General features: G+C 36.8%; 1 protein-coding gene across 1 annotated transcript in view; it reads right to left on the minus strand.

Moving 5' to 3' along the window:
- Window positions 1-25,125, minus strand: part of ITGB5 (integrin subunit beta 5) — a 1,724,339-nt gene that overhangs the window by 1,310,306 nt on the left and 388,908 nt on the right. The window contains exon 3 of the mRNA XM_044074928.1: window positions 12,901-13,108. Within this exon, the coding sequence (XP_043930863.1) occupies window positions 12,901-13,108 (208 nt within the window). The remainder of the gene's footprint in view (window positions 1-12,900; window positions 13,109-25,125) is intronic.

Raw genomic sequence — 25,125 nt, forward strand, 5'->3', positions numbered from 1 at the left:
CCATGAACCAGGATTCAGTTACTGCACAGTTGTCAACGTTCACCATACTGAGGAATGCTTTGAGCGTGTGCATTTTGAGATTTAAACTTCTGGCGTTGAGTAGCATAACCCTCAGTTTTTTGTTAATTGTGCTGTTTACGGAGGTGGGTCTGACTTTTGAGCCTTGCCTAAAAAAGGCACTATGGGGACAGCAAAAGCCTTGGCCAGTACTCGAAAGCCTAGGGGTGACAGGTGCAAGCTGCCTCTTGCGAAGCAACGTGGCCTGTCGAGCATGTTGTCCCAGGCTGACAGACACTGGATCCCCTTTGAATGACACCAGAAGCTTAGCCAATTGTTGAAATTGATAATTTTTTCTTTATACTGAGGTATCATTCTTGGTGGGAGCAGGATGCTACTCAGCGTCAGGGTCATACCAGCTTGGGCTACATGATTAGAGAGCTCTTCCATGTCTCTTTTCATGTAGTCCAGGGAGGTACGACTCAGGTCATTCACACCAACATGAACAATGACAAGAGTCATATTTGTACTTGTTCTGGAGTGACCTGAGTGCTTGTGTTATGTGGCGGATTCTGGCTCCCAACAGGCAGCTAACAGTAACCTTCTGCTTATCCAGCCTAGTGAGTGGGACATCAGTGTGCCTGACTATAGAGTCACCTATTACTAGTGTGTTAGGTATGTTATTTCGCCTTAAGGGCTGTGATTGCGTGGCACACTGATTTTGTGTTTTATGTGTTGTTTGGTTTGTGACAGGAAGTGCAGGTTGTTTGGGTGTCTGCTTTGGAGGTCTCTGATGCTTTTACAGGTTTTTATTTAGAGCCTCTGAGTATGATTTTGTGTATTTATGTGTAATTTTTGCCAGTGCTGTTTTAGTAGGTCTGTGTGCAGCTGGAGTTGTGGTGCAAGTGTTTACCTTCTCCTCTTGACTGTCTGTTTCATTCTTAGGTGGAGACAGCTTAGCTTCCAGTTTGGGTGTATAATTGCATCTCTCGCATATGTTATTCTTTTGTGGTAGGAGGAGACGTTTATCTGTGTACATGAGGCAGTTGTAATATTGCCACAGTATAGCCAGATTCATCAGCTGGATTGGAGAGTGCACCTGAAGTTGCCCTTTGGTCATGCCTGAATAGTAGGGTGAGCTGCTTAGTCGCTTGGTTGGTGAGGGGTGAATAAAGAGCCTTGCCCTGCTGGGCAATCAGTGTCAGGGTATATTAGTGTTTGCTATTAGGTCTGAGCAAGTGTTGGGCTGTAAGATGCTTTTTGAGTGCTTAGGTTGAGAGTTAGACTAGTTTCAATGGAAAAACTGAAAAGGAGACTTAGTGGAACCGGGAATAATTTAACCGCAGCTAACCGGCACTGCCCAGTAAGCAAAACCGTGCAAACGCGGTTTTTATAGTAGGGAAATGAAAGAGATAGAAATTAGCCCAAAATGGCCAATAAACTACTAACTTCTGGCCTGGAACCATTCCTCCAGGGACAGATAGGTTGCTCAAAGCTCTCCTCTCTCACAAATGAACAGAGAAACTTCCTTCTATCCAAGTAAGGTATGGGCAACTCAAACTAGTATCACAGCCCTGAATTCAGCACTAGCCTGAAAACTGGACTATACTAGCTTAGAAAGGCGGGAAATAAGGAATTTCCTCACAAAGTATACAGGGCATAAATAACACGTCCTATGCAGACTACCACAAAGCCCTATCCTTGTATTCTGTCTTTTACAGTCTGTTGAGAGGAGGGCTATGCCAGGCATACAAGGTGTTGTTAGATCCCACCCTGATGGACCTTCTGCATAACTGTAAAACAAACATCACCAGAATTACCCATTCTAAAGACTTAAACCATGCCTGTGATATAAATAGATCTGCTGGAGAGACAGGTATACATCCTACAGACTACCCCTTCTCTGGAACAGGTTCCCCATCCATGCGAAGCAGAGTTCCTTCCTAACCCAATTCAAGAGTAACTTGGACAAATGGATGGGGAACAAGCAAATTCATGCTTAGTTTGGCACATATGTCTCTAATGGACCCTGGTAGCCTGTATGCAACTGGTTCATCACTCAGGCCGTGCTTGTAAATGTTTCCTTTCTCAATCCCCTGCTTACACTTATAAAAGATTTCCTTCCAGGTGCCTGTTTTTGTGTTTTGGTTCTGCTTTGCACTTTGTGGTTCATTTTTTTTGGTGACACTTATAAAGAATACCAGAACTTTTAGAGATTTGGGATGCATGGCGAGGCTTAAAAAGGTCATAATGGTCATTAGCCAAGAACATGCATACATATCTATATCTATACATCTATATATATATATATATATATATATATATATATATATATATATACACACACACACACACAAACACGCGCAAGTGCACACGCACACACACACACATGATGACTGCAGTGATTTTACTAAATGCTTTTTGCTCGAATAACAGAATATCAAGGAGAAAACATTGAATTGCAAAACAGTGATCACAACGGAGCAAGGAAAATGGTATGGTCCCGCTTCCGGAACAATATTAAAACCAGTTCAGGAATTTTGCATTGTTTTGTGTTTCAATGTTTTTTATTCCATATTTTATTCTTCAAGACTTACTGTATGAATAATACTGACAATCAGTTGCTAGTATCTCTATGTATTAAATCGGTTCTACCACACTGTAGAATACAAGTCTATTCTACCTAGAGCCCATATTCAGCCACAGATTCCTTCTCCCTCACAGACTTCAAATTTCAGGAAACTTACACCATCCTGAAAAATCCGTTAGCAGGGGGAAACTACCAAACAATCAAATATTCCAAAAACAATAAACCAGAACAATCAATAAAAAACAACATTAAATGTCCACTGGACACAAGGGTCTCTCTTCATGGGCACTCCAGGAATACTGCTGAATTAAGTAACTCGCTCAGAGTCATAAAGTAGGCAAATGGAGATAGAAGGAATCAAATCAAGTACCACTGACTACAGGAAGTAGTTCAATAACAGCTCAAATCAAGTACCACTGACTACAGGAAGTAGTTCAATAACAGCTCAAATCAAGTACCACTGACTACAGGAAGTAGTTCAATAACAGCTCAAATCAAGTACCACTGACTACAGGAAGTAGTTCAATAACAGCTCAAATCAAGTACCACTGACTACAGGAAGTAGTTCAATAACAGCTCAAATCAAGTACCACTGACTACAGGAAGTAGTTCAATAACAGCTCAAATCAAGTACCACTGACTACAGGAAGTAGTTCAATAACAGCTCAGAGTCTTAACCATCTACACTAACTGCAAGACAAAAAATAATAAAATAAATGATGCATAATAAGAGATGAATCTGAAGAGAGTACATATGGGTAAACACTACATGAATACAAATACATATCAAAATAAGAATAAAACAGACAACATTTTCATAGAAACTTATTTAAAAAAAGGCAACAAGTATGCCATCAGAAAAATGGTTGGGGAAGCATGGCTACTTAGAAATATGTTACAAACTGCAATAAAAACTCAGACAAGCTAGAGTTTTCACTGTGTGATACCTTAAACCTCCTGTAATAGAGGCCCATGGGATATATGCAAATGACAGCTTAAGGACATCAGTAGCCATGTAGCTGAAACACATTGAATGCTCATGCTGTCAAACTTTCATGATAAACATCTGAGATGTAGCTCACTTGCGTGTGTGTGTGTGTGTGTGTGTGTGTGTGTGTGTGTGTTGGTTGGGGGGGGGGGGGGACACAGTATTCAAACCAAAGCCAGCTTACAGGAGAAGAGACATTGGTGGTTTGGAAGGAGAGCAATGCATTTCCATAATTATTAGCAATAATAGTAGATAATTTTGAATTTGACTTGATTATACAATATTGCATATGAAAAGCTCATCAAAAAACTAGAATGCTTTACAGAACCAAAACCTTACTTACCGACAACTAAAGCTACACTTGCCATTACTCACCTCCTCCCCACACTTCTTTATGATGCTTCCAGCCTTACTAACCTTCAGGCATCACAACAATCAAAACCTGAGCAATGCTATAACAAAGCTGCTACATTTGTAGCAAATGCCTCTTCCAGAACCCACGACTATATAGCACTAAAAGGCTAAACTGATTAGAACTACCCCATCAGCTAACATATATACAGCTTCTTACCACCTATACAATTATGCAAAATCTACTTGCTTGTCCATCTCTAAATAACATTCTACAAAACTATGTTTCTAGTTGGTCATTACGATCCAATGACCAACACCTGTCTGTCCATTGTCAGTACCCATATCATTTTGCTGAGGCCTGGAACTCCTCATTTCTATCGATCAAGTCAATACCTTCCCTCCCATTGTTCAAAACCGTTCTGAAAGACCTCCTAGCCAAAAGTTGGCTCTGTTCTTGCTCAACACCAGGATAGACTATATCCCTGAATGTGAACAAATACCTATTCATACCTTGTATCTCCTTATTCTCCCTTCTTCACTCACTTCCTTATATCTATCGATTTCTCTCTAAATATACAATAAGCCTGCTTTTCTCTCACTCCTTATTGTAATTCCTTCTTGTATTATACTAACTTACCTTTAATTTCTCCATACATAGGCTAAAATTCATCTAACTGTTAAATCATTGTCATATAACGTAGCTACTCTTAACCTATATTTCCATAGTATGCCTTCTTCTTCTTCTTCTTTTGGCTTTTCCCAGTTAGGGGTCGCCACAGCGGATAATTATTTAAACTAAACTGTATTCGTTTTTTAATGACTGTATAATTATCACTCTTAAAATATTCTGAAATACTGTGGAGCTTTTCTCCTCGGCCTCCTCTGAAAATGGGTTCCTATCCAGTTGGACTTTCCCAGTAATCAAATGCCAATAAATAAATAAATAATCCGATTGTACATGGGGTCTGACTTGTAACTATCATTGCACTCAATCACGTGGAGGACAAATTGGAGTAATCACAGTGTGCCTATTCTAAGGAATTTGCACACAGACAAAAAAGGGAGTCTTAATGGGGATTCTAATGGCAGAACAAGCTTGAAATGTGACAGAATAAAAAAGTTACTTCCAGTGGTATTTCATAGCTCATCAGAATCTATCACTCACATAGTAAAAAAAAAAAAAAAGTAAAAATTAATTTAGATCATGATACCTTCTCTGCTAGATCGGCCACATCAGTGCTGCCTTTTGAAGGCCTTCTACTTCACATCAGTAAGACATACTGGGTGTTTCCAAAATCAGACTACCACCTCCAACAAGTGCTTGGCATACTTGTTTTTATCTTTTGGGCCTTCACACTATGGTTACTTTTGCATTGCAACAAATCTTACAAGCACCCTGAAGCTTACTTGAGAGTAAAGCATAACGGTCCCACACAAGTTACTTTAACGGATTAAGTGACTCAGCTCTCTTCTTTTGTTATAGTAAATATAGTGATTCATTTGTTCAATATTTGATGCAATTTTATTGGCATTTCTTTTATCCAATATTTGTATAGATGTGCATGTTAAAAAAGTAAATAAAACATGAATTAATTTAATGCTTAACCTATATTAACTAATCCACAGTAGTTAAGAGCTTCAATTGCTGTAACATTTTGATTCATTACTTAAAAGGCCTTGAGTAAAGGTAGCAAAGTCTGAAATCAGCAGATAAATCACTAATTCCACTCAGAATGAACTATCATTTGTGATATTGAGGATTATGATCAGCTTTTTTGATCATAAAAAAACTTATTATTACATAGATATCAAGAAATGCACCTTGAAAGTAAAGTGAAATGAAGATTAGCAGGGGAACCTTGACATCTATGTTGAGAACGTGTAATAAGAGTTACGATCAGAATTAGCTGATCACGACTCAATATATTGCATGGAGCATTATTCATCAGTGTAGTACTGGGTTAGGGAAAAGAATGGAGGACCATGAAGTGTTTCACAGCTTCGAAAGCTGTAAAACACAGCATTACTACACAGACAACAGGTAGAAATGAAGTGTCCCTCTGTGGAACCAGTGATTTTAGGTGCTGTTAGACACTTCCTTTTGCCACACTTTTTTGTTTAAAGGAGTTGCAGAGTATCTAATAACCTTTGCTGCTGTTCTGTGGTGACCAGCACTGGCTTCTGTTCTGCTTTAGCATAAGAATACAAATTACCAGCATTCAGAAATGCTTAACTACAGCTTATTAACCTCCCTTCTAACAACAAGAAAGTGTTTAGCAAGCTGTTTATTTCATTATTTTGGGCGTGCAATCACAATGCTCCATGTACTACAATAAAGTAAAGGAATTTCAAACAAAGAACTGCAGTTAAACTCCTTACACTTAACAGACAGCAACACTTTTTAGTCTGCATGATGCAGATTCAAAAATCTCATGCACAGCAAAGCTACAAAAAGTGTGCATCTTATACTCTGAGAGTCCTGTTTGGTTAGACTGGTTGAAAATTTATCAGATGCATAATACAGCATCCATCCATAGTTTGTCAGGGGTTAGTGTACACAAGAAAAGAAAAGGATTAATTAATTAATTTAAATGGAATGCAAAAACTATTCATTTGGAGTTTCTGAAATGAATCAAATAAAAAGTCATATGTGCCAAAGCAAATAGCTCTGGACTATAAAAGGAGCCATATTCACTACTAACAACGTTTTTACTAATAAGGCCTATACAGCACAACAGAGCACTGATGTAAAATTAAGCACAAGTCCTCGCTCCTAGCAATCTTGATTTGTTACTTGATCTGGGTGACTGAAGCAATGGCAAGTACTGATTTAACACTCCATGAGCCTGTATGCTGGGAGGTGACAAACTACTCAGCACATGTCTGATTCAGAGCTGTGGTCAGCACCTATAATGGGGATATGAAAGACTGGTGGCATACTGACACAAGTACAAACGCACAAGTATGCAAGTCCAACACTAAGTGACACAATCAATATCTTTTATTGTAGGCACAGCAAACATGTTTGATAAAGCAAATCCACAAACTAACAACAACAGAACAGTATATTTCACAGAGGATAGCAGCAGATACCACTGCTATGGAACTGACTCCTCATCCACATAAAACAAAGTTCATCCTTATCCATTTTCAAGTGCAGCTTAGATCTATGGATGGGAAACAGAAAATTTACCCCAGGACTGTCCCTGTATTACTAATGGACAGAGACAGCTCTGGAACACTTTATCCCATGCATGTGTCTCCTCACGTAACATATGGTACGGGCCCAGTTATTCTTATTAAGGGCAATATATAACTATCGACTACGGAATGGGTAAGGCCATTATATATCCAAATGGGATAGGTTATTTCAAGTGCAAAAAGGGAAATTGGATAGACTTAAAATGGCTTGCAAGGGTAGCTAACCTAGTTTTTACATATGAACCTATGCTATACTGTACAAGCTAATTTCCTGCTCTCTCATCCAGCTATCATTTGACCCTGAGCGTAGGCCAGGACATGGAACTGGAAAAAGAAGCTTTCAGACTGAATGTGAAGGAGGCTAGGTACATGTAAAGGGGGTACGTGTGTGGCAGAATCAACAAAGTATGCATTTCCTCATTTAAGATTCAAAGTATAACATTCTCAGCCTTTAAAATATGAAGAGTTCCTTGTATGTAGTTAATTAGTGGTCAATGTGATTTATTACACAGACTGACTTCAAAAACCTTTGGGATCACAAGTCCTGTGAGAGTAAAACCTTGAACTACTTTATTAAGTCTGACTAAAACTATAATGAGTGAATAACATAAACTTGTATGTGCTAGTTTGTTGTTTGTGACTAGACAGTTTTTGTAATTAGTTTTGATTTCGGGAGCATTGCCTTGAGCCCCATTATAACATAAGCATGGCATTAAAATCCCATTTCTCAAAGAAAACAAAACTTATGGAGCACAAATACTCATGTATACATGCACATAATTCTTAAAGGTATTTAAATACGTAATGTGCACAAAACAGGCTGGTCAAACTTTCTGCTCTGTCTCCGTTCATTCAGTCAGCATGTAACCTAAGGAGAAAAGACTTTCTGCAGAAGATTAAAGAAACTGCATTCTTTTGACTCCAGCAGGTCAAGCAAATTCCATGAAGGATTTCCATCTGCTCTGCTAGTGTACAGGGATAAACACCTGGTTACGACCCAGTTGACCTGCATTCAACTAATGGCCTGGCCATTGGTTAGAGTTGGCATGAGGGAAAAGAAGAACAATGAAGTTTAAACATGTATGTCTTTGGGTGGGACATTTATGTGTGCGTGTGTGTGTGCGTGTGCGTGTGTACTTGGCACACTCTTGAAAGCAAAATCCCTAGAAAAGGCATGGGACCACATCACATGGAGGCATGGGACAGCGACTCACAAACCCCTTGGATGCTAATGAGCATGCACCAGAATCCAGGTTTTAAAGAGAAAACATTGACCGTCCTTACAAACAATGATTCATCTTCCAACGCCCTACTTTCATACCACCAGGGAAAGAATGAGCTATGGGGTTCTCACTGAAAGAAAGCAAACAGGTCAAAAGTGTGGCCACTAGGTTCATAGATGTTTACTAGGCTAACAAAAACAAGGGCCTTTTTAAGTCTAGCTATGCATCCCAAACCTCTGACAACCTATGGCACCCTTGAAAAGTGTAAGCAGGGACCTGGGAGAAGATCCACTTACAAGCAGGGGCCTAAGAGATGAACCATTTACAAGCAGGGGCCTAGGAGATGAACCATTTACAAGCAGGGGCCTAGGAGATGAACCATTTACAGGCTGCCTGTGTCCATTACAGACATAGGAGCCAAACCAGGGCTGAATTTCCTGCTCTGCATCCAATTGTCCAATTTACTCTTGAATTGGGTTAGGAAGGAACTCTGCTTCACATTGATGAGGAAGCTGTTCCAGAGAAGGGGTAGTCTCTGGGATACATACCTGTCTTTCCAGCAGATCCTATTTATATCCTAGGAAAGGTTTAAGTCTTTAGAACGGGTAATTCTGGTGCTGTTTGTTTCACTGATATGCAGGAGGTCTATCAGGGTAGGGTCTAACAATGCCATGCATGCTAGGCATAGATCTCCACTCAATAGCCTGTAAGAGACAGAATACAGGGATAGAGCCTTGAGCCAGTCTGCACAGGATATGTTACTTACGCCCTGTTTTCTTTAAGTGAGGAACCACTGCGAGCATTCCAAATTGTTGGATATGTCTGGTTAGGTACATATCAAAGGGGGCAGTATACTCACTGATAGATCTGCTGAAAGCAGTAGAGAGTGAAATAATGACTTCCATTGAGCTAGATACCAGACTTTTATTTACAAATTTCACAGCATAGAATAATTTCCTCACTGCTGTACACAGGTGATGGCCAAAGGCTAGATTACTGTTTATGTGTGTCCCCAAGACCCTGACTACTGAGTCAGCTCTTAGGGTGTTGTCAATATGATAGTTACCAGGGGTAGATGATTTCCTGAAGGATACTATTATGCATTTCCTGGCATTTAGTTTTAGTCCATGGCTCTGACACCAATTATTTGTCTGTGTCAGCCCTTCCTGGGGAGCATTTGTGTTGGTGGGGGAGTCTATGACAACTCATAATTTGTAATCATCTGCAAATTTAGTCAGCCAGAGACCACTGACACTGGCCTTGACTTCAGAAAAGTAAATGCCAAAAAGGAGAGGTCCCAGGACTGATCCCTCAGGGACTCAACTTGTGACTGGCTTCTTTGTGAAGGTAGAATCCAAAATAAAATTCTAACTTCCTGGGTCGTGTCTGTCAACCAGCTGGCTATTCACTGGGTGACATAAGGGTTTATACCTAACCTCCTGAATTTGTAAACAATGCCCGAGTGAGATATTGTATCAAATGCCTTGGCCAGGTCAAGGTAGACAGTGTGAACCACTTTGCCGTCATCCATTGCTCTGGTGACTTTCTCAAAGAAATCCACCAGGTTCATTACATAAATACATACAAACATACATACATACAAATATTTCAAGCACAGGCATTAATGCCCTAGCCTACCAATTTGCCAAAACAGTTGTTCTCATAATAAGTGTCCAGGCTGCTTTTAAAAATATCCAAGCTGGTGCTTACTTTAATGTAGTTTGGTAGTTTGTTCCATGCATCAGCTGCTCTCTCAGAGAACCAATTAGAACTGTTAATATTCCTATAGAATCTTCTACATAGGTTGTCTGATGATTCTCTACTACTTTTTGATAACCCTAAAAATTCCCAGAAGTAGTTGTACCTAAATGCCCCATATACCTGAATGAGACCTCCTCTTGGTATATTTCCACTGTACACTTTCCATTTTACTCATGCTTGTTTTCTTATACAGTTTCCATATTGTTATTCCATACTCAAGTTTGGGTCTAATGCAATTAAAGAGAATGACTTCATCATTTCTGATTTCCTAGACTTTATAAATCTTTTTATGCAACCTGCAGTTCTATACCTATTATTAACCAGTTGGTTGATATGATTAGAAAAACTCAAGCTCGGTCTACCTATACACCCAGGTACTTAAGTGAATTCACAGTTTCAATCACTGTGTGCTGTATTAAATATTCACCTTTCAATTTATGTCTCCCAAATTTCATATGCTTAGTTTTTGATATATTTATCAGTTGTGCCCAAATGGTCAATTTAGTCAAGTTACTTTGCAGGCATGCCTTATCTGTATCAGATGTAATCAGATTACCAATTTCAGGTCATCTGCATACAGACTGTAGAACACCTCAAATGAAAAAGGTCTGAAAGATACAATCTAAACAAGTAAGGGCCTAGGACACAGCCCTGTGGGACACCCTGACTGTAACCAATAATTTCACTTGTCCAGTTGCTGTATGATACTTATCATGCCGTATTTGTAAGCAATGCACTATCCATCTTATCAAGAGTACATTGATACCTAGTTGTTGTAATTTATTGATTAGTGTTTTGTGTATGACCCTGTCAAATGCTGAAGTTTAATCTATATAATTTATATCACAACACAAATTTTCATTCATAGCTGATATTATTTTGTTATAGAACAGCATACTGCAGGTGGTAATAGATCCATTTTCAACATATACATGCTGATGTATGGTTTCAAGTCCCAACTTTTCCAGTTCTGACAATAACGTCTCCAATATTACCTTCTCTATTTTTACTTAAGGCTCTGTATGACTCTGGGTTTGTCCTACTCCCCTTTTCCTTAAAGGCAGGTTTAATAAGCACATGTCTCCAATCTTGAGGAATCTCCCCATATTTATATTACCTAGTAAATGATACCTATAAAGGTACTATAAGTTCTTACTCAAGTGTTCTCATGTCATTACTTATTCGGTCTCCTGCCAGTGCTTTGTTTAGATCCAGTTTGCATAGTTCTTTTTCAGTATAATCTATTTTGATTCCAGTATCTGAGGTTACCTGGCTATTACTAAAACAACTTATTACCCCCCTTTGTGGAGCCATATTGTCTTGCATAAGATTTTGCAAATATATTTATAATCTGTTGCGTATGAGAATATATTTTAGAATCTACACACACTTTATCAATTTGTATTTCTTTATTCCTTCCACATCTTATGTATCAATAAAATGGTTTCCTATTATGCACAATATCTTTATAGAAATGTTCTTCATTTTTATCTTGATCTTGTCTCTCACTATGCTTAACTTTTTTGTCCAGTTTGTTTATTTCCGTTTTCAAAGTTGGAGCTTGACCTCTTTTCCATTTCTTATATTTTTTTGTCTCTCACCTTAGTCAGGTATCTTGTTTTTATGGAAATATATCCCCCCCTGACATTGTATGCCTAGATCCTGATGTTAAACATTTTTTGATTTATTGCACTCAGCCATTTCTCTCTCAAAACTTTCCACATTCCTTCTGCAGTTTTTCCATGACCTGCCTTTGACGAAACCAAATTGGGTTGGGTCCAGTGTCTGCACACATTTTCTATGGCATTATTGATCATTTTCCTGATAATTCTTTCCATGGCTTTGCAAATGAGACTAGTGAGACTTATGGGTCTGTAGTTTCCAGGATCTGTAGATGGCCCACCTTTGTGCAAAAGGATGACTGTTGCTGTTCTCCATTCATGAGGCAAGAAGCCAGTCTGGAGGCTAATAGCAATTCCAATGTCCTGACAGGGCATGTTTCATGCTATTTAAAAGGCGTCCTGGGATACTGTCTGGCCCCATTGATGCAGTGTTCTTGACTTTACTGAAAGCATTAAGGACCTGTTCCCTAGTGATAGCAGGGGGAGTTACATTTGCTGGTATTTCCTGAGAGAAGTTTAAGGAGGAGAGAGGGGTAAAGCTGGAAATGAATTTGTTGGCCAGTAGGTTTGCTATGTCTTCTAGCTCAGTATAGGTGGCTAAATTAACAATGAGTTCTGCATACAACTGCATATTGCCTTTGAGGTTGCAGACAAAGCTAGGATACATTAAGCTTAATGGTTAAGGAGGACAGACCCAAAACAACACTTTGGCAACTCACTCCTGGCTTGAAGAGGCTAGCCCTCCTCAAAAAGGATGCATGCTCTAAGGGTGGATGCTTGCAAGGTGTAAATGCTTACAAGACCAAGTTGCCTTGTATTTCATATGATCCTATGGATTTCAGCTGCTAATTTTAGTATGGGCTGTATCAACATAAGGGAAATAACAACATGGTGTTCTATATGGCAATTTTCAGCAAAGGTAACTGGTGAAAATGCCACCACAGCACAATAAAACAGCTTGCCATTAATCTGAAACTATAACAGAGAATACTACAACCAACTTAAATGTGAATAAATGACACTGTCAGCCCATCTAAGGCTGAAACACATACTTTCTGGTACATGCACAATGTGAGCACACAGCACAGTTTCAATTCCAAAACTTAGCCCAAGCAGCTCTAGGAAGCCTATAACACAACGGAGTAATGGAGAGGTACAACTTACCAGGTCGCAGGGAGAGTGAAATCTTCTGTGGTTTTATTTGAATAATGTCAGACAGAGCTGTACTTGACCCCTTGCTACTCAACGGAATATTCTTCTCTGTCCTTACATTGCTTCTTGGGTTCTCAATAAATGCTTTATTGCAGCCTTTTTTAATTAAATTATCCTTAAAGTCACATCTTGAAACAATGGCTCTTGGGTTTCCAAATTCCTAAGGAGAAAAAGTGAGACAACTACCTATCATTGTACGGTATTCGTTTTACTTTTGCAAACTAAACATGGAAAAGAAGAAAAATGCTATGCATTTAACTCAGTTCCTTAGAGAAAATAAACATAGTATTTCTAATTAAATATATTGCGTGCCTCTATAAAAATGCATTTTATACAACATTCTCAGTTTTCCCTTAGACAATTTAGATATTTACAAGTAGACACAGACAAAATATTTGCAATCAGTTATGAGGCATAAAAAGGTGGATGTCTAAATTAAAAATCTAAATTAACCAACTTAGAACCAAGAACATCAGATGGTGCTTTAGTAAATAATGCAGAACTAGTTAGGACACTGAGACTGACATTCACTGAAATCAAATTTGAAGAAAACACTCATCCTATTATCAACTCTCTGAATACCAGGGTTATAAACTGTAATATGAATGCACATGAACTAGAATTTAAAGGCACATCACTTATCCATGCCATTCGGTACACTCTGTCAAGCATTTAATTTCCATCTATGACTATCCTCAGCAAAAAAATGGAGAAAACCAGCTTGCTACACAAATTACCTATCTAAATAACGTGTTAACAATTAAAATGATCATAGCATTATGAAAAGCGAAAGAAATACGTATGTACCATTAGTGACCAAGACTGTTAACTCTCAAAAAAAAAAAAAAAACAAAACAAAAGACACAGTGATGATAAAAACAAAGCACAACTGTCACAGCAATGAGCTTATTACTTTCAGTAGACCTGGATTTAGCTCCGTATCACCTCCATTTATATTTGGAAAGACTCTTGAGCAAGAGAACAAGTTAATTTTCACAGATTTTATTTTTTGTGTCACTAGTCTAAATAGTTGCTTCCTACAAGTTGCGTTCATCAAGATGTGAAATAAAAGCACATATTCTAATTACTGAGGAAGTACAGTTGTGTAAAAACTTACCAAAACAGTAAATGCCCCACTGATCATTGTTGCAGTATTCTTTACATGAAGGACATCCTGCCAACAATAGCCATATATCTTGGCCAGCATACCAAAGGCTAGGTCCTTCCAAGCATCATACATCCAATGTATGACCCAAGCCCCCAGGATGTAAGGTACAAAAGGAATGTACATACACTGAAACTCCAGAATTTCTTTGCCACCATTCTAAATGCCATACTTCATCTTCGGTCTGTGAATCCTATGACGTTGTGCTACTTACCAACCCGAAGGGCAGATAAAGACCCCATTGATGTCCTTTCCTTTTTCTTTGATGCTCTGTTTTAAAGTACATGTAAGCCAGAAAAGGGAAGAGTGGTTGTTGGGAGACCAATTCCTCATGAGGACTATCAAAAAAAATGTACATGTTAGAAGACATTACAACTGTTGACATGGACTTCTGTATTTTAAAATTATTTATAGGCAAGCTAGACCAGAAAAATTATTTGCATTCGGTGATAGATGGGTACAGCAGCTGCTAGAAGGCATAGTTCTGCCCTATTATAAACAAAAGTATATTAGAGAACATTACTTGCCTAGGAGAAGCAGTTTAGGAAAATGGATAACAGGGCATTGCATTTTGTCGTTGGTTTTATTAGAAGTTCAGCAATATGGAAGAAAAATTAGAGAGGACATTATGAAACAGCTCAATGCATGAGAATATGCTGAACTGTAACAGTCACGGCAGCTTTTGAATGATGACTGTATTATTCTGCTGCTTGTTTACGAATATATCAGAAAGTGCCATGTGAGCTGGCCAGTGCCTTGTTTCATGTACTTAAGTTAGTGTCTGCAGTCTGCCATGCTAGAGATGATCTGCAGTATGTGCAGTCTCAGTAGCTGTCATATTCTATTCAGAAGAGATGTCTAGCGACAAAATGTTTTTATGTCTCAGTGGATTTACTGATAACATACATTGTAAAGAAAGTTCGTATACTATCCATAATCATGAGGAGAAGCACTTCGGGAGTTTTACTATAAGATATATGAACAAATACTTTTTACTCAGTGTATCAGCACAATTTATTTTACTTATACAATTTCAGGTAATGAAGCTCACATTTAAATTACCAATAATGAACAGATGTTCTTTTCCAAAAACAGTAAAAGCTATTTGAACAACTGCAGAAATCCAGACTTGTCTACAGATTAGAAATATTTTTGTCTCAACGTAAGGACATAATGAAGCATTAGATGGAAACAGTACCTGACACTTCTAGACTCTGTAGATATATATTCAAAAATTTGAGCCCCTAAACAATTTCTATGATAATTTGATCATGAAGTAATGCTCTTCATCAGCACAAATCTGCTTTGCAGTATACTAGACTGAATTTTTTTTCAGAGAATCCTTATTCATATGCCATTAGAACCCGTAAACTCCTGATATACAGCATGAAAAATTGCCCTTTTGCAGTATTATATATCCTAAAATCTCCTATTTGTATCATAATCTCAAGATTTCCCTCTCTCGGTTGTGCTTTGCAGGTCATTATTCTTGTCTCGCTTGTATTCAAAGTCCATCATCATTATTGCTATACTCTGCACCTCACATAGCCACTGTATCAATCTCAGAATCTAAACCACCATATTTCTGTCAGTGCCAATGGTCTGTCCAGCAAGTCACTAACAAATACAAATACTCTTATTGACATCAGATATATAACTTAATAAGGCTAGTTTAATAATAATGGCAATCAGAAATTTAATTCAAAACTGTGCATCCTGTAAGTTCATCAAGTCAGTCTTCATAAAATACTTACCCTACAATTCTTTCTTTTTTAGGGGGTATACACCTCTGGATGCAATACACTTGTTCATCCAGTACACATTGCCCAACTCCGTTCTATACTCTTGAAAAAAAATGGCAAGGTGTTACGGTGATAGATGCTGGCCCTCAGCTCTACTACCTGGGCATGGCCACTGGATACTGTTTGGACAGAGTTTCAATGGTTTCCCTGTGCGCAAATGTTTTCTGTCCATAGTTAAGTTGCTTCCTAAGTGTGGTACTTTGACTTGGATACTCTAAAAATTTCACTAGGTTTGCATTGCAGACCTGTTCCCCTTGGCTCACCCATGAAAACTGGTATTTGACTGAGACTGACACTTGACCAAAATTTAAATATGAAAACTCATACTTTTTTACTTTACTTTTTTATAGCATTTGATAGGGTTAACTGGGAATTTCTATTCAAAGTTCTATTACATTATGATATACCTTTAAATTTTATTAATACCATTAAAACTTTATATAATAGTGCCTTTACACACCTATATATCAACAAGAAGTATTCGTTGCAAATAAAAATCTCTAATGGAACCCATCAGGGATGCTCCTCTTCTTTTTAACCTTTATTTAGAACTGTTTTTTCTACTCTTACTACAGAAAACATACCATTCAATACCCAAAATATTACACACCAAAATAAGTCTGACCGCCTTTGCTGATGACTTGAACCTATATTTTGAAAACCCCATATCAGACACTAAGAAGATAATCACAGTCTTGAATATCTTTACATATATTTCGGATTATAAAGTTAATCAAGATAAATCTTGTATCTTCCCAATTAATCCCTTAGCACACAAACAGAATGTTTTTGTAGACTCTCCATTTCACATAGTATATTCCTTCAAATATCTAGAGATTAGCTATGACCATGCCACACCTTCTGTTCTACACTCCAACTTAATGAAATTATGGTCAACTATATCCCAAGATATGTCCAGATGGCAACAGCTGAAACTCCCTATGCTCTCCAAAACATCCATTACTAAGATAAATATCCTCCCAAAGATTCTTCTTCCATGCATCTCTTTCCTCCATTCCTAATATTTTCTTCTCGAAAATACACAAGACATTTGCGAAATGTATATGGTACCCAAAATCAGTCAGGGTATTCTACCTAAGACTTACACTTCCAAAAGATAAAGGCGGTCTTGGTATGCCAGACCTACAAATTTATTACAGAATTTTACATGCTAATAGACTAATTAAAATTGCTAATCACAAACCAAACGCTCAAACACGGTCCCCTCTCTAGTTTAATATGTGGTTTAACCACATCTTAAACAACAACCTTAACCCCATAGTTCTTCCCTTTATAGACCCAATAGTTATTAAGAAATTAAAATTGCACCATATCCTAAAGGAAAAATAAAATCTTTTCAAGAACTAGTTATATCTATTAAATTGGAAAAAGCGCTCCTCCTATTACAGCCTATTCATCTAAACCCTAATCTCATACTGAATAGAAATATGATTAATTTATCCAATTACCCTCAGATCAAAGAATATACTGTATGGGATATTCATAAGTTAATCACAACCTTGAATACCTTTACATATATTTCGGATTATAAAGTTAATCAAGATAAATCTTGTATCACTCACAAAATGATGAGATACCCTAAATTTGTCTAAAAACTATATCATAATTCTGTGTCAGTTAAGGGAACTGATTGCCTCTCTGCCTTATGCTCTCAGTATAAATGAAGTAGACCTCAATCAGGTCTCTAAACTAATGGAAACTTTATCCACTAACAAGAGCATGTTATCCCTAACATACAAATATATCAATTCAACACTTCACCAAAATAATGTCTTATTTGCAGACTATTGGAACCAGCAAGGATCAAACTTATCACAAGTACAGAAAATATCTACTAGTAAATCTACTTTTTCTTTCTCCCCTTTCAAGAAACTTATTTACACCCAATTCATGATCACCAATAATCTATACTTCACGTCTGTCCGCTTAAACAAATTTAATCTGAATATTTCAACTGCATGCCCCTCCTGTTCCAACCCTCAATCTGACATTATACATATTCTATGGTTTTTAGATACTCCCACACCATTTGGTGCTCCCTCAAGGTAAAATTAGAAAAAATGGGATACCACAAATCATCTCTCTCATGGGAGATGGCACTTTTATATATCCCAAATAACAATTCTTCGAAATTTAAATTTCACATCCTAATAATTCTCTGTTCACTAGTCAAATTATACATTACCAAGCACTGGTTAGATCGTACTAAGATGTCATGGAGTGGCTTCAGGAACATGGCGGTTACATGCATAACTTCACAAAAACTTTCAATAACAAGTCCCAACAAATGCACCTATTTTCAGAAGTTCTGGAATACTCTATCTGAACTTCTGTCTGATATTTAAAAAAATTTTTTTCTTTCTGTACTGATAATGGTTGCCTTCAAAAATCCATTCCTATTAGTTGTTCTTGATAACTTTTTCTTCCTCTCTCACTTTGCCTTTTTGGTGTGTGGCTCAGAATAATGTATTTATGTTTATCTTCTTTTATTTAAACTTATGGAATTGTAATCATAGGCAGTGTCCTCTAGCTTTAGTGAAGTTGCTATCTGATTATTTAAATATAACTCAATTATTTTTTCTAAGGGTTTAGCCCAAAGCAGCACTTTGTACATATTGTAGATAAGAATTCTTTTTATGTCATCTTCTGTATGAACACTCATGTTAATCTGCATCTTTCTTGTGCTATGTTCTGTTTTTGTTGATATATATGAAATGGAATTTAATAAAATTCAATTTGAAAAAAAAAAAGAAAATTCTTACTTTTGGTTAACTTTTATGCAATGCAAACACAGTGGTCAATCTTTGTGATAGCCCTCTGCCTGCCTGCTTACTTAATCCTTTTTTATCAGTTTTAAAATGTGGTTTCAGTTCTGTCTTACCGGCTTTTTCAGTAAATACCTAGTGAAACAGAAATGCTTTATATCTTTATTTTCCAAGATGAACAAGGCACAACCGCATCTTTGACAGTGACTTGCAGTTACGATCTACTTAGGTGATTTAAATCTGTACACTATGTAAGCAGAATTTGTGGAAATTTACTTAGTTCAACAAGATAATGTAACATGTTACCTTAACAGGCTATCCTATCCTACCATCTTGCTACAACTTTTCCAAGAACCCAGTAACTGTGACATTTAACCTTTGCATGTTACAGTCATACTAGGAGCTATAGTATACAAACATTTTAGTGAAAGTAAATTTCCAAAAATAACAGTACCCCAATCAGACTGATCATCAACAACCATAAAAAGAACAGAACATTTACAACGAAAATTCAGCAAGTATAGAAATAACTATCATTCTTTGGAGAGTAATGACTGAGGGTACAGCACTCCCATAAAGGAAAGGCTGGAGTTGCCTATATAATTCTGCAGTACTTGTAACTTGAAAATGTTATTTCTAGTAAAATATCCCTTAATCTGCTTTCAAATCCCTTAGTGCCATTCATTTGCAAACTTCACATCTCGCTTTCTCTCACTCTGCATATAACCAAACACTCCAACATGTCTACTTTCACCCATTTTCTCTCGTTCTGTTTCTTGACCTACAGTCTCCATTGTCTCATCAATAAAAGCAGTAAATCATCTACTTATCTAAAACATGTCAAACTTTGAGTTTTGGGCAAAAGAAATTTGATTACAGTCCAATAACAATTTTAAATGATTTGTGTTTTAGTTTAATCTAACACAGCTGCATAATTCTTTCTCATTTTTCTCCCTGTTGCTTGTTGACTATTTGCCTTATCCATAACACTAGTGACTTTTGGCATCAAGAAGGTCCATTTTCGAGGTGGCCTTCAGGGTTTTCCTTATTGCCCTACACAGATTTACTTACATCAGCTTGAAAAGGTAGAAGTCTCACAATCTGAAATGCCTTTTTAACATGTGGAAGCATGCTACAGAATAAGTGGATACTCTTGGGTGGGTGATTATTACCTACCCTTTTGGTGCATTAGATAGGACACCCACCCTCCACTGTCCACTTACATATGGTTTGTTTCTAAGCAAGTTACCCGACTCCTTTATGCTCTCATATTACTTACTAGACAGGAATCTCTTGTTTTGTGTTGTATAATGCCAGACACGTACCAAGAAAATGCTCAGAAAATACAGATGAACAGGCCAAAATTGTCTACAAAATCTAAAAATGTCAACTGAAATCACCAATAAGGTACAAAAATAGGAAACTTTAATAACAATAAATGCTTTTGCCAAAGTTTCTTTAGGTTGTGATAAAACAGCATATAAAAGTATACATTAAAATAGTGAAAGTAAAAAATCACATGCTCAAAAAGACTCTTATTATTTCAAAATTGAACAATTCAATTTTTTAAGAGAACTCTTTAGTCAATGTATACAGCTAAAAAGTATATACCAAATCTTTTAAAATACTTTACAACTGTGATGTCAAGCATATTATTCAAAACACTGGCATACTTTAGGTTTACTCAACTTGCAGAAGATTTCCTTACTAGTTGCCCAAGTTTTGGGTATAAGAATAGTGAAAACCTTAAACAGTTAATCTGTTATAAGGACAGGATCCCTATGACAACAACAGGAGAAGTCAAAGGTTAAGTATGTATGGTTGTAGTAAGTACATTTATTGTAAACATATATTAAATGTAAATAGATTTGTAAATGCATTCATAGAGTTTATTGACATAAGAACTATGCAGACTGTGATTCAATGAATACTGTTTATTTTGTAAACTGCAAAAAGTGTATGGCATGTTATGTGGGCAAGACAGATGGTAGATTTAAAGAATGCACTTCTGACCATTTGTCTGATATCAAAAGATGTGTTGTCACAGATCCACTGTATAAGCACATTGCATGTCAGTGTTGTACATAATTTAAAATGTATGGCATTGCTAAAGTTGCTTAAAGTAAAATATGTGGAGATATATGTCGTAGGATGGAACAGGGTGAGTGCCACTGGATCTATATGTTAAAAGAGTTGACTCGCATCCAGGTTTGAATGATGCACTTTGAAACCAAGAAAATTGTTGTAAGGTTCTTCTTTTTGATCTTGTGATTTTTACTTTCAGTAGTTTAATATGCACTGTTACTGGCTATTTTATTAAATCCTGAAGAAGTTTTGGCAAAAGTATTTACAGCTCATTCTATGGAGTATGGCTAGTCAACAAAAAGAAAAATGACATAAATAAAACAAATGGTGCACATTGCTGAAGTGGTTCTTTATAGCCTAGATAATAATCCTTAATGACATGTTTTGACAGCAGTTTGGGTACCAGTTGTCAAAAGACAATTATAGAACAACTGTGTATTTAACATGTCTGGCATCAATCTTCAGACTGTCTCTCTGCCAATGGCCTAACTACAGTTAAAGACTTTCTCAAAGAATTAAAATCAATTTCCTCCCCCCACCTACATTTAACAATTCCCCTAGCCAGACTCACTTCTACCAAAATAAGCACCCCCTTTTTCATCTTTAGGCCAGTAAAACCTAAAGAAATTGAATCTGTCTTCAATAAGACTGTTAAAGATGAACCACATGGAAAAGACAACCTACACCCCTGATTTGCAGTGTTTGTTTTCTATCGTCAGAAACACATTTGCAATCTTTGTTTAAACTACTTTCTTGTTATTTGGAAAAATGCTATTACAAAACCAAGTCTGTTAATTACCAAACCAGACTCTCTCATTCGATTTATATAAATCAGTCCCCTTTGTGAGATCTGGGTTTAATACTGGAAAAAAGTCTGCAACCAGCTTGTTAAATTCATTAACATTTATGGTCTTCACCTCAGAAACGAAGCTGATTTCTGTCCTGGATACAGGACAATAACAGCCCCCCTGGGTATTAAATGATGACATTTTAATCAATATGGATAATGGTTAGCTCAACAGAGCTGTATGCATTGACCTTACAAATATATTTGACTTGGTCAGCTTCTTAAATGTTCCTATGTGCTGGTGGAACAAGCACCAAAGGCACACTCTGGTTCCAAAAGTTTTAACTATGATTTTCCAGTCAAAATTGCTTCCTTGACTTCATCTCCAGCAATACTTCCAAAAGATGAACTTAAGAATCAGTCGTATTTCCACAAAGTTTCTCCCTGTATATTAACAGACTTCCAAATGATCAGCTTCAACTTCTTATTATGCTATATGCTGATGACATGGTAAACTACATGTTATAACCTTCACATTCAGCTAAAAAAATCTCATCTTCAGAATGACTTTTAAAAATCACAAACTGACTGAACTCTAGAAAGCTCATTCTAAAATGAAAACGCCATTCTTTGGTACCTCACAAAAATTTGTTCCAGTCTCCTCAGACTGGCTTACACTTGATCACAGTCAGACGCCACTGGAAATTACTCCAGTCTTCAGGTAGGCTTATTACTAAACTAATGTCTCATCTTTAGGCACCACATGGAAAAGAGCAATTTTTAAGATTCAGAGGCTTCTTTTTGGGACTTAGAAAATAAACTCATAGGTAACTACTAGGCAAGCGGTCCTTGTGAAGCCAAGACAAGTTTGCTTTTGGTGCTTGAATTAACCCATCATATTCAGTGTTAGATAAGCCTGACCCACCTCATGACCAGTAATTACATATTACTCCTAGTGAGAATAACTGAAATTATACCAAAGACAATTTGAGGAGACCCATGCATGGGATAAAGCATTTAGGAGTGGAGTCTGTCCAATAGAAGCACACAGGACAGACCTGCAGTAAATTGTCTGGTTTCCATCCATATAGCCATGTTGCAGGGATGAGCTTTGTTTTACATGGATGGGGATTTTGTTCCAGAGCAACAGTATATTCTGCAAAATATGCCAGTCCCTCCTAACTATTCTGTTAATGTTGAAGCTTAAACCCTAAACAAATGTATTTCTGATGCCATTTGACTAATTTTAGATCTTCAACTGCTAGATAAGTCAATGACAAAAGATTTTTGCTAATGCTAACAGAATTAGATTACAGGCTTTCCATTGTAGCACTGGATTTAAAAGAAAAAAATAAGATACATATAAACTACCTCTGACAGAATTTGTTGCTGCATAACCCTTACTTCTCAGACTGAACATCATTGTTTACTTCTAAATAAAGCAAATCGGCTAATAGTCCATCAAAGATCAGACCTTCTTCTTGGTTTCCTCTTGTTTATCCTTTAATTTATCCACTACTAAAGTTTAATGTATCATCATTCCTAGCTGTAAAATTATCCATAAGAGTAAGAACCTATAGTTACATCTGTCAGTCATATAATGTCCCCTTCTCTTCAGTCCCCTCTTACCAAATGCCATTGCAGTAACCAAAAATTCTCAGTACTTGGACCTAAAATCTGGGAGTCCTTCAGACTCCTAAAAATCCACACAGGTTTCACATCTAAACTTAAGAACCACTGTAGAAGCTACTAAGCACAAGTGTTTAATACACAATGGTATCACTTAGATGTTTGAACTGTGCAAACTTATTGGCACTTACAAGAACATGTACCATTTAATACTTCCTCCAAAGACTGCACAAGAATAATGAAATATGAAACATTTCTTTAGATAGTTTTAATTAATCTATACATAGGCATTTGTCCTGTGGTTCTGAAGAGAGAATTAATGTGTATTGCCTTTTTGATGTTTCTTGTTTAAAGGAGAAAAGTAATTTCATTCCTATGTTTTTTTAATGTGAAAAGTGTCCATATACTTTTGAAAGAAAAGGAACACATTATAAACTGACTAAAAATAAGAGACATACATTAAAATACAGCAGGCAAAACATTGGTTATTGAGAATGGCTGATAAAAGTAAGAATACTATATTTATGAATAAATATCAGTATCTTAAGATGTAAAAAAACATTTAGAGGAAGGCAATGTTTATTAAAGTTTTAACAGATTATGATAAGGCAAATTAGAATTATGTAATTTACTTGTGAAAGAGACCGGATTGGTCTATTTTTAAAAGGACAAATTGTATAAGAAGATAATGAGCAAGAAAAACAGAGTATCAGATTTTCTACTGCCTCTTAAAGACTTACAAAAAATGTTAGCAATCACCAGGAGTGCAACTATTTCAGGCTGTCAAGGCTTTCTACAAAATGCTGGTATTTTTTATATAAATTGTAATATAAGAAAAAAATTAAACTTGGATCTTAAATTGAAATAAAAACTTCATTGACTGCTTATAGAAAATTAGTGAAGTAATTTGGACAGAAGATATGTACTGGCTATTACTAAAAATGCAAAGCATTAATACCTCTAACAAGTATTACCATACTACTGAGGTTCTGAGTTTCTTTTGGGGTAACTGTGCTAGCACTATTTTTTTAAACATATTTCATAGTGGGTTTTTTTCAAGTAATTTTATTTTTTGATGGATAATTTTAGAAACAGACTGCTCTGCTCCTCTGCACCATCCTATGCAAATTTGTTTCTGGGTTTAATTAGGTTCATAAATTAGTACTAGGCTAACTGCCCTTAGGAGGTCATTTTACGCCTAGCCAATGACCCCATATAAGAATCAAACCCTGCACCTTCCGTCTGTTAAGTAAACACCTTAACCCTTATACCAACTTCCCAGCACAATTTGACATGGCTATTTGATAATCTCTGTTTTAGTAGTTACGTTTTGAGCTATTACTGCTATAATTATTATATGACTTTTGTGTACAAAGGAGGCACCCATGCAGTACTGCAATTTCTGACTAATATTCAGGACAACACATTTGTCTTCAAGTTTACCTATTACATTAGCACTGAAGTAGTTAATTATTTGGATCCTGAAGGGATGATGAGTGACTATTATTACTACTACTATGTTCTATCGAAAGCCTAAAGTCACTTTAACTTATCTAGATGGTAAAAGTCTTCACCCTCACTTCCACAAGAGAACTACTGTTGGTCAGGAGATGCTATAGCTTGTGTGAAGGTTACTGAAAGGAGGCTAAAATCATCATGGCTCTGTTTCCTAACAAGGAGGACAGAATAACAAAAATGTCTTACTAGTTTTTTTTCTAAGGTAGTGTTGGTTTCTAGGGACATGATACAGCAAAATAGTTATCGTAACTTACATAAAGACTATAACAACAGAACCACGGCGTTAATTCCTGCTGCTAAACGCCAAATGCATAGACAGTGATACTCCAAACTGCAAATATGATCCACTATACGAAAAAGCTGAACTTAGTTTAAAACCATTTATTGCACACAAATGATTAAGCG

This window comes from Protopterus annectens, chromosome 6.part0 (assembly GCF_019279795.1).
Source record: "Protopterus annectens isolate FY-2018-M chromosome 6.part0, PAN1.0, whole genome shotgun sequence".
NCBI classification, from domain to species: domain Eukaryota; kingdom Metazoa; phylum Chordata; order Ceratodontiformes; family Protopteridae; genus Protopterus; species Protopterus annectens.